This window comes from Globicephala melas, chromosome 20, assembly GCF_963455315.2.
Source record: "Globicephala melas chromosome 20, mGloMel1.2, whole genome shotgun sequence".
Lineage (NCBI taxonomy): Eukaryota > Metazoa > Chordata > Mammalia > Artiodactyla > Delphinidae > Globicephala > Globicephala melas.
In genome coordinates, this window is record NC_083333.1 from 23,021,479 (window position 1) to 23,031,903 (window position 10,425).

The window sequence follows — 10,425 nt, forward strand, 5'->3', positions numbered from 1 at the left end:
GTGGGGACTGCTCCGGCTAAGTCAGGGTCTCTCTGTGGTTCCCACTTTTCTTGAATGAGTGACTTTCTGGCGGCTCCTCCTCAGAAAGTTCAGGGAGCTGAGGCAATTCTCTCTTCTTGGCAAACGGCACCTTTTCAACTTTCCTTCAGGGCTTTTTTTTTTTTTTTGGAAATTGATTTTATTTACGCGACTGCGGTAGGGAGAGCACCCCAGATCCAAATTCCAGGATGTCTCAGCAGGCTGGCTTTGCCTTTGCCTTTTATAGGGAGGAAGAGCCAGGTTATGGGTGGGATAATTTTACGGTTAAGATTGTTTTTGTTCGAGGCCTCTTCTCTCCCATAGGGGCGCAGGCCATTGACTAAGGGCCCCCAAATCCTGAGGTCGTCTGTCCCCCATTATCTGTCCCACAGATATTTACTCTGGCTCTCCCCTACGGGGAACCATGAAACAGATGTATTCGTGCAACCATGTGCAAGCTGGGGGCTTTTCATGCCTGGAGCAAGTGGTCATTCATGCTCGCATGACAGCTGCCATGACGCTGCACGGTCATAACAATTAACCTGATGGTATAGGGAGAGGATGGGTCTAGTCAGGGAGGGACCAGAGTGGGTGGAAGTAGTCGGAAAAGCCTTTCCAGGAGCGGAAAAGCGAGCACCCGTGGACGTCCAAGGATGCAGAGGGCGAGAGCTGCTGGTCAGAGAGCATGGATTCTAGAGCCAGACCCTCTGGGTGCAAAGGCTGCCTGAGGTTTGCTAGCTGCCTGACTTAAGAAGACAAGTTATGACCACCTTCCCATCCCCAGTTTCCTCCATAAAATGAAGTAAACACAGTGCTGAACTAGTTTTCCAACCTTGTGGCTTTAACCAATACCCACTGATTAGCTCCCCGAGCGATAGGTCAGAATCGAGCTCAGCGCGACGGAGTTCCCTGCACAGGCTGTACAAGGGTGAAGTTAAGTCATCAGCTAGGCAGAGTTCTTGCCTGGAGATTCTGGGGAAGGATCTGCTTCCGTGCTCACTCTTGCTGTTGGCAGCATTCATTTCTTGTGGCCGTAGGGCTGAGGTCCCTGTTTCCTGGCTGGCTGTCGACTGGGGCCCATCTTAGACCCTGAGGGTCACTCATCTCTCCTGCCACATGGCCCCTCCTTCTCCGAGTCAGCAATGGGACATCCAACCCTTGTCATATGCGGAGTCTCTGACCTCCTCTTCTTTGACCAGCCAGAGAAAACTCTGCTTTTAAAGGGCTCATGTGATTAGGTCCGGCATACCTGGGTCATCTCCCTATCCCAAGGTCAACCGGTCTGGGACTTCAGTTACATCTGTAAATTCCCTTTACTGCAGTACCTAGATGAGCACTGGATTGGATAATGAGGTGTGTGTACACCCAGAGCCTGGCCTCTAGGGAGCGCATCTTGGAATCCTGCACCTACTTCTCAGGAAATTGTGAGGCCTGAGCTAGCAAGTGTACGTCAAGTACCTGGCACCTACCAAGCATGTCTCAGGTAGGAGGATTTGCATGCAAAGAACTACCAAGTGGAGTTCCCAGAGGGACGAGAATTTGGTTGGGGTAAAAGGGGGCTGTCAGCGGTTGAGACCAATGGAACAGCTGGTGAGCATCTTCCAGTTCTCGGCCGACGGGCTTCCTTCTGATGCAGCTGGAGACCAGAAGTGCCGTCCTCCTTGGATGAATGCTGGTACCCTCCCTGGTTTAGGTCTTTGCTGAGCTGACTGCAATGAGAACTGAGCTTTGAAATGAGGGAGCAGGAACCTGGAAACGGCCTCTGGACGAGCTCTCTCTGAAACCATCTGCTTGGAGCTTTTGGCTCTGAGAAGAGTGGAGAGGTTTCCTCCAGCTACAAATCCAGGGATTCAGAAACCACTAAAATCACAGCTTTTCCCAACCGGCCAAGCAAGGCTCTAATTGGGAGAAAAGAGAAATGGAAGTCCAGATCCCCACTCCTTCTGCTAGCCACACACAGGTGGTGGCTGAGGCCCCTCTTCAAATCCCAGAAGGCTCGTTTCCTTTCTCAGCCTGGCATCACTGGCGGAAGAATCGAACAAGGGGTCCAGGTCCTGCTGACTCTGGGTGAATGACAAATGGCCGGCCCCCCTGAGTGAGACCCCGGGCTTTTATCTGCTCTGTGAGCTGAACTGCCTGTTCTCAATAACTCTGCGCTCCAAACGATCTTGGGCCAGCATGAGATAAGGTGGAAAGAGATAAAAAGGAGGGGATGAGAACAAAGAGATTTTATTTTCTATTCCCCGGATGCCACGGTGGGAAGAAGCTTTTTCTCCAGCAATTCCTAGACCAGACCACGCTCATGCCCAGCTGAATTCTTGCCCGTCTCTCTGGCATCACCCCCCCCCCCGCCGCCGGCCCCGCCACCTGCTGCCGCTCTCCTACAACTGCTTCGGCTTCTGGATCTTCTCATAGCTTCTCCGGGAAAAACCGGAGCCAATTTACTTCCCTCAAACAGCTGTCATTCTTGCAAAGCTGTCTCTTTGCTGTGATTTTCAAAGGGAGACTCAGGGCCAGGCTTTCTTCAGCGAAGGCAAGCAGTGGAGGTGTGAAGGCGGAAGACAGGGGCATCCGATGGAGGGAAAGACACAGGTACACACACGTGTTTGAGAAATGCTGACTCGGTAAGTGCAGGAAAATATAACCTTCTTGATCCCTGAGGATGAGGTCGAGAAAGAAAAGCAGAGAGTGCAAACTTGCATCTGTGCTGTAGCTGCCGGAGTTCTTACACCAGGCAGGCATGACCCTGTCTGACCTTGACTGTCAGACCAGAGGGTTACAGAGGAACCGACCAAAGATATGAGGGCAAACGGCCAAGCCAAGCTGACCGGCTCTGACATGTCAAAGGACAGATGCTGTCTGGCTCGGGCAGCTGCTGGGCGGGGAAGGAACCCAGAGCTCAGCCTCTAAGATGTAAGGGCAGCAACAGCGTGAACCTGGGCTCCAGGTGAGCGCTGCCCTCCACCACCGCTTTGAAAGGAAAAGGCTTCATCTGGCTTGTTGGTTTAAGGTCTGAAATAGTGACGACCCCACTTCCCGGGCTCCCTGTGTGCTCTCTTCTCTAGTCAAGAGAGGTGCCGAACGTGCTGGACCGCTCGCTGATCAGCGGCCGATGGCGCGACAGAGACATTTTCCCCGACTGCATCTTTAACTTGGATTGCTGCCACACTTAGTTACATCGCGAGGGGGAAAAGAGAGGAAGGGAGGGAAGAGCAGCTCGTTGAGGAGGTCTGCACAAAGCTTCGTGACAGCACGAGGATAGCACACCCTACCCAGCGTGTCAACCACATGTTGACACCCCGTGAACAAATACCGATCGAGAACCTGAAACGTTCAAAACAGTGTATCAGCTCCATCTGCCCCTGAAATCAAACAGAGACGTGCTGCGGAGGAAAAGGCGGGCCGTGTCCTAACTCCTATCGGTGACGAGCTCAAGTTATAGAAAGATACGTTCTGACTTCATACCAGTACTTATTAGTGTGGTGGTTTAAAATAAAAAAATCATTCACTCAGACTAATGGGCTCCTCTGGGCCACTGGGGAGGAAATGCTGATTTGGCTAGTTTATTACCTGCGCCTCTCCCAGTGAGGCAGATTGGTTTACTGCTACAATTATTCTGGATAGCGGTTAATGATGCTAAGTAATTACTGGTAGGGTGGCATCCACATGTGTCTAGAAAGGCCTGGCTTTTCAATACTGGCTGGGTTGTGGCTGCAAACAAGGGGGGGCTTGTCTGTGCAAGAGGAAAACAATTGGCAAGGTCACTCCCTGTTGTTGTTTTTTCCTTTTTTTTCCTTTCCTTTGTTCGTTCTGATTGTCTGCACCGAAATCTGGAGCGCTGGTTGGCCCTGCACATCGCAGCAGGTACTTTTTACGTGTCCTCACATGGTCAGGGCGCTGTCTCACTTAAGGTAATGAGTGACTATCTCTCACAATAGAACTCTGAGTGCAATTCCAACGCACCCTGGCTAATGAGTCTTCCACATTCCATTTTTAGCCCTGGTATATACACGTATTAAAATCCTTGCCTTGACATTTACAATGCAGTTTGGGTGAAGGTTCTCTGCCTCTGGGGTCCGGTTTCAACACTTGTAAGTGCAGCTCCCCTCCTGTTATAGCCCACAAACCTCACTTGAGATCTCAAGTATTAAAAGGTAGTGATGAGTAGGTATCACAACTGTCACGTTCAACCAACCACGCGAAACTACTCTGTTAGCACCGAATACAGCAAGGTCACCAGTCCCCATCAAACCTCCGTTAAATGCCCAAGATCACTCCTGGTCAGTAAATGTGTTTTTCTGACATATAATGGCACAGAAATCAAGCTCAAAACTCTGTAGGACAGATGGGTGAGAAAGACTTTCGCTTTTCTTCCAAAATATTCCCTTCAACTCTCCGTAAGGACAAAAGTAACGTTAAGGCCACAGAAATGTGAGTTATGTGACTATTGATCGACATTGACAAAAGCAAGCAACTTCTCCCACGGTCCCTCCTCAAATCCTCAATGGATGTGGAGATAATTTTCCAAGGGCAAAACTTCTAGCTCACTGATCTGCACGTTATTGATGAAATAAAGGTAATATCGAAAATGACAGTGCCTGAGAAGCAATCTCAAACTGTCTTTTTATTGCGTCCAATCAGCAAGAGAATCGAGAACCACTTTCTTTTTAATACAAAATCATCAGCCAGTTGCAACTGAAACGCACCACAGTGACTTCAGCCAGTAACTCTCAATTTTTTTTCTTTTTGCTTTCTGAAGGCCCCCTCCACCCCTGGTCAGTCTCAGCACTACAGAGTTACGAGCAGTAAAACTGGACTAGCGCTGACCTTCCATAGACGTTTATGTCTACCCATCCTCCAGAGGGGCTATAAAGCCAGCAAAGACATCTCATCTGGAAATCTCTTGTATTAAGAAAAGTGATGGGCGCGGTCCGAAAGTGGACTGAGTGATCTGTAGACCAGTGTGTACTTCAAAACAGAGTCCTAACTCCTGTGAAGGCCTTCTGTCATCAGCTGGGGACCTCAGAACTGACCATTCCAGCTTCTCCAAAGGACCCTCCCACCCTATCCTTTCACACACACACAAAATCCTTCTTAATATTAGCCTACATATGTTTGGCATTTTTTTCCCTCTATATTTTGCCTTGGATTTAAACAAAATTCCCAGGTAGATTTTTATCTTCCCCGTGCCCAAATCCCCACTATAATAAAACCGCCTGCAGGTCGTAACTCTCACGGGACAAGCCACTTTGTAAATTGCACAGCGTGGCGACCATTTCAGGAAACTGACCATTGACTTTCTGCCCGGCTGACCTCTCGTGATCTCTGACCCCGGGCAGAGGAATAAGCAAAGGGGAAGAGCCGGGTGGAGGGTGTAGCCTCGCTTTGTGGAAGGCGCCCAGGTCTAGAGGTAGGTGCCGGGTTCGAAGCAGCTCTCTCTCGAGTTGCTCTGCTGGGGAACCTCATTCTGGAAAACCGAAGTCCGGCAGCGGCTTTCCACATCAGGGCCAGGAGAAAGAGGGGGGAGATGGCCCGGGGAACAGAAGGGGCTCAGGATGGACCCCCAGGGGCTCGCGGGGAGAGGAGCTGGGAGCACCTCCTGCTGGCGCTGCTGCCCAGAAGCTCTTCCTCGCGCGGAGATCGGCTCGGGGGCCGGGCGCCGGGGCGCGGGGTCTCACCTGTTCCAGCGGGCCACCTTCCTCCGGTAATAGCGCAGCGCCTCGGGGCCGGCCAGGAGCGAGTCCTCGGGCCCCAGCAGCGGCGGCTTCTCCGGCTCGTTGTACAGCGGGTGCGCGAAGAGGGCCCGCAGCTTGGAGCCGGGGCCGCCGCCGTCCGGCTCGGCCGGGGGAACGTGGCGCGCGGCCGGCCGAGGGGCCGAGGTGGCGGCGCGGTGGGCGCACGGGCAGCCGGGCGGGCGCTCCCGGGGCCGCAGCCGGCGCCGTACCCGGGGCCCGAGGTGGAAGTAGAGGTCGGCGGCCAGCAGCACGCCCAGCAGCAGCAGGGTCCGCAGGCGGTCCCGGCGCAGCCCCGGCATGGCCCCGCCGCGGGGTGGTGGTGTTGGGGCGAGGCGCCGGAGCCCCGGGACGGGGCGCTGCCCGCGCGGAGAGCCCCCTCCGAGGGCGGTGGCCCTCGAACTCGGGGCCGGGGCGCCGAACGCGCGGGGGCTGGCGGCGTGGAAGGGCGTCCCCTCTCTGCGCGGAGCGGTCCCCGAGAGCCGCTGTCTCCCGGGCCCCTGTTTCTCGCACCTTCTCTGCCCCGCGCCCGGCAGCCCGGGAGTCCGCGGCAGGTGGAGGCTCGGGGCGCGGGGACGGGCGGCGCTCGCCTCTCGGAGGAGGGGGAGGGCGGCTGCGGAGCCAGCGGCGTCTCTCCGGAGGATGCGGCCGCTCGGGCTCCTCCTGCGGGCGGCGGGGACGCCCGTGCCCCCGGCTCCGCGGGCCGAGCTGGTGTGCGCGCCCGGCCCCCGGAGGAGGGTGACGCCGGGTCGCCCCCGCCCACTCCCGCTGGCACCTGCCTCCGGCGCCGCCCGCCAGCCAACTCCGAGCCCTCTTCCGGCCCTGCCGGTCCACCTGGTCACCCGCCCCGCCGCGCGCGCGCCTTCCGCCCTCGCCCGGGACTCCCGCTTGCCCTGCCCGGGGCTCAGGCTGGGCGCTTGGTGCGGGGAAGGTGGGGCTCCCGCGGTGTGCGCGCGAGACCTTCGATTTTCATGTTGATTTCCTAGAAAACAAGACAGCTCCCGGAAAGCCTTTCTCCTCTAAGATTTGCCAGGTGTGTGTGTGTGTGTGTGTGTGTGTGTGTGCGCGCGCGCGCGTGTGGTCTTTTCTCTCTTTGCATCTTCCCGCAGAGCACCCACTTGATCCATAAGGACTGCGTGTCGTGTGCATGTGCTTGGCACGTACTGGGCGCTCGGGAAACAGCCGCTTAGCCAAGGAAAAAGTTTGACCTTTAAAAAAAAGGCATCGGTTCCACCTAGCATCTTGGCGACTTCCTGTTTGGAGGGAGTTTGGTGCCAACTGCGCCTGCACTGTACCGAGAGGAAATCTGTCTTGCAGCGAAGGAGGGGGGCGTCCACCTCCGCCCGCATGACCCCACTCCGAACTTTTGCGGTGAGCTGGGTGTGAAGGCGGGTCCGCCCACATGATTCAGGCTTTCTCCCGATATCCTGTGAGGTCACTTCTACTTCCCCACTCCATTTTCCCGTTGAGGAAGAGGGAGAGGCAGTTGCCTGGCCCTGAACTCCGGGCTCCTCTGTTTAATGACCTGGTGGGATGGCGAAGTGCTCACCGAAACCCCCCCCCCCCCCGCCTGCTGGGTGTGGAGCGAAAGGCATCTTCGCCTGAGCGAGCTGCCCGCCCAGGCAGCAGCGGTTCCCTCCCGCGTCTGGCGACCCCGGTCTTTAACCCCGTCCTTTCCTGCTGGAGTCAAGAACCCTCAGACACACTTGGACTTGTGGGTTCAGACCAGAGTTCTTGCTCCTGTGGTTCGGCGGGAGACCCTTGTGGCCTTTGCCATCCCCATCATTTGTAAGGGAACATGGTAATAGAACCTACCCCAGAGGGTTATTGTGTGGCGAGAGCCACTTGAAGCCTAGAACTTGCTTTGAACAGCACGTGGTACGTGTGAAAGATGTGTTTGCCAGAAATATGATTACTTCTTGGTTCCTGTTGTACACCGGGACAGGTTCGAGATGGTGAGTGGGACAAAAATAGAAAAGTACTGAAAAGGAAGATGCCAAAAAGGGACGACTGTCAGCAACACAACGTAGTGGCCTAAATGCCTAGTCCAAGTGAGCAGTGCCGAGGTGACACTGTTGCCAGCTGCTCCTCTCAGCTGGGTGCGCTGGCAGGATTTTTAGGGGGTTTTTTTTGAACCACCTTCTTCTTTTCCTCTGCAGTTCATTTCGAACTGGTCTCCAGTTTCTAAGAAACTTTGCAGCTCCGGATGTGTCTAATTAGGCATCCATGCTAGAGGGTGAAGAAGTTAGGCGTGGGGCAGTGTTGCATCTGTAATAACTAGGCTGCGTTTCTGGGCTGGCAGAGGACGTGGCCACGAAGCCATCACACGTCTTATGACTTCACTTCTTGCGCACGCACGGGGTCCTGCTCGCTCAGTAGAGTCTTTTGTATGAGCTCGATTCAGGAAACAGCATTCCTGACTCAAGTAGGGACCATCGCAGCGTGTTTTCCCAGCCCTACAAAGGTCAAGGGCAAAAGGGCGTGTGGAAGTCAGATATGAAGTGTGAATAAGGTTGGGGTGGGAGAGTGGAAACCCTACAGGCAGAGTTGACCAGGCAGAGGTCACTGTCCTCAGGGTTTGTCTAAATCTCTCCTTCTTTCTCCCAGAAATGAGCCTTTCCCTTGGGCTCCTGCTCTGACTCTCCACATTTTGGGCCCTGGCTTCCTCCCCAGCCTCATCTGTGTCCCTCATGTTGAGTTTAGTGGTTTATTTGCTTTATGGTTTGAATTTTGTACCCCCCCATTTATATGTTTAAATCCTAACTCTTAATGCCTCAGAAGGTGACCTTACTTGGAAGTAGGGCCGATGCAGTTGCTATAAGTTAAGAGGAGGTCACACTGGAGTAGAGTGTATGACTGGTGTCCTTATAAAAAGGGGGACTTTGGACACAGAGGCGTAAGCACATAAGGAGAATTCCACGTGAGGATGAAGTTAGAGATCAGGGTGCTGCTTCCACAAGCCAGGGAAGGCCAAGGATGGCTAGCAAACCACCAGCAGTTAGGGAAGGGGCATGGAGCAGATCTGCTTTCCTAGCCCTCAGGGGAGACCAGCCCTGCCAGTTCCCTGATCTGAGACTCTGGCCTCCAGAACTGTGAGACAGGATACTTCTGTTGTCTCAGCCACCCAGCTTGTGGCCCTTAGTTACAGCAGCCCTTGCAGTCGAATCCAGTGCACATCTGCCTTCCTCGCTGGAGCCTGACCTCCTAAAGTGTACACGGAGGCTGGTACCTAAGGACTGGGGGCTCTGAGGACAGGGTTTATCACTTGGGAAATGCTTGAGAAGTTTTTGCAGAAGGAATGAAGGGAAATCATTGGAGGCAGGGATCTCAGGCTATACCTCTGCAGCTATAGCCTCTCACACAGAGCCTGGTATCCCGGAGGCGCTGAACTATTGGTTACAATAAAATAACAACTTGGGACCCTCTAGGAGATGAAGAAGAAATACAAGACATGGTTCCTCCCTTGAAGCATCTCTTATGGTTATTAGAGAAACCAGATCTGTCTGTATCCAGGAGACAATGAAGACAGAGGTCCCTGAGCAGGCTAGGGAATCTGAGCCATGGCAGAAATGAGGAGGAGGAAACGCAAAGGGCACTTGTGTTTCCTTTCAGTCTAGCTAAATATCAAGCCCTCTATTTCCAGGAATTAAATCATGAAAACAACAGTCAACACTTAAACACAAGAGCTCTTCAATCTGTGACGGTTGCACTGATTTCTGTTGTACACATGTTCATATGTTACTTAAAACACGACTAGTTGTTTCTTGTTTGTGTGGTTGGTTTTCTACACTAGGCGCTAACTCCACGAGCACGGGGCCGACGTGTTCCCCCTCCTTTTCCTGCTTTCATAGGAACTCTTACATCGAAGGCATGGAGCTGAAATTAGCAAACACCTGTGGAATAAATGATACCTGTATATGTGGGTCCGTGTGTGCTCAGATATCCGGGACGTGGTTTGAAAAAGAGTATTTAAAAAATCTGGACTTTTGGGACTTCCCCGGCGGTCCAGTGGGTAAGACTCCACGCTTCCACTGCAGGGGGCACAGGTTGGATCCCTGGTCGGGGAACTAAGATCCCGTATGCCATGCAGCGCGTCCAAAATAAAAATAAAATTTAAAAAATCAGGACTTTTAAGATCTGACCCCAGAATATGTTAAATATTATATTTAGTTAGAATATCTAAACCTTAGGAATCCTGATGGACCTATTGAAAGAGCAATAGGTAAGAGACATAGAATGAAATAACTATGCTAACTGCAGACATCTGTGTCCCTAAGAGATTTTGTTACTGTATAGATGTGTATGAGGAAAACGTTACCTTTACCTGCTGTCTCAGCAACCAGTGAGAGAGGAGAGAAGCAATTAGACTACTGTCAATGGCAGATCCAGAACGGAGTGGGATTCAGAAAACTGATACTGATCTGGTGTTGGACTCACTCTTCTCTTATTCTGAGCTAGAAAGTCCAGAGTTTTCTGTTCATGACCAAAAAAAAAGTGCAGCCTGTGGATTTGAATTACCTGGGGTGTTTGTAAAAAGGTAAATCCCAGGGTCATTCCCTAGATCTAGTGAATCGGGGCCTTTGGAAGTGGGACCAGGAATGTGCAGTTTCATTAAGCTGATTCTTACCAGCTCCTACGGTTCTGCACACACTGAGGTCCAATTCTGATACACGCT

The 10,425-nt window shown here is 53.1% G+C and overlaps 1 protein-coding gene across 5 annotated transcripts in view; it reads right to left on the bottom strand.

Moving 5' to 3' along the window:
- FAM20A (FAM20A golgi associated secretory pathway pseudokinase) overlaps positions 1-6,317 on the bottom strand; it is a 47,511-nt gene extending 41,194 nt beyond the window's left edge. For all 5 annotated transcript variants that reach the window (XR_009560502.1, XM_060291215.1, XM_060291216.1 and 2 more), the window contains exon 1: positions 5,697-6,317. Coding sequence is in view for 4 of the 5 variants with exons in the window: in XM_060291215.1 (XP_060147198.1) it covers positions 5,697-6,052 (356 nt within the window). In the remaining variant the exon portion in view is untranslated. The remainder of the gene's footprint in view (positions 1-5,696) is intronic.
- Positions 6,318-10,425: the final 4,108 nt, after the last annotated feature.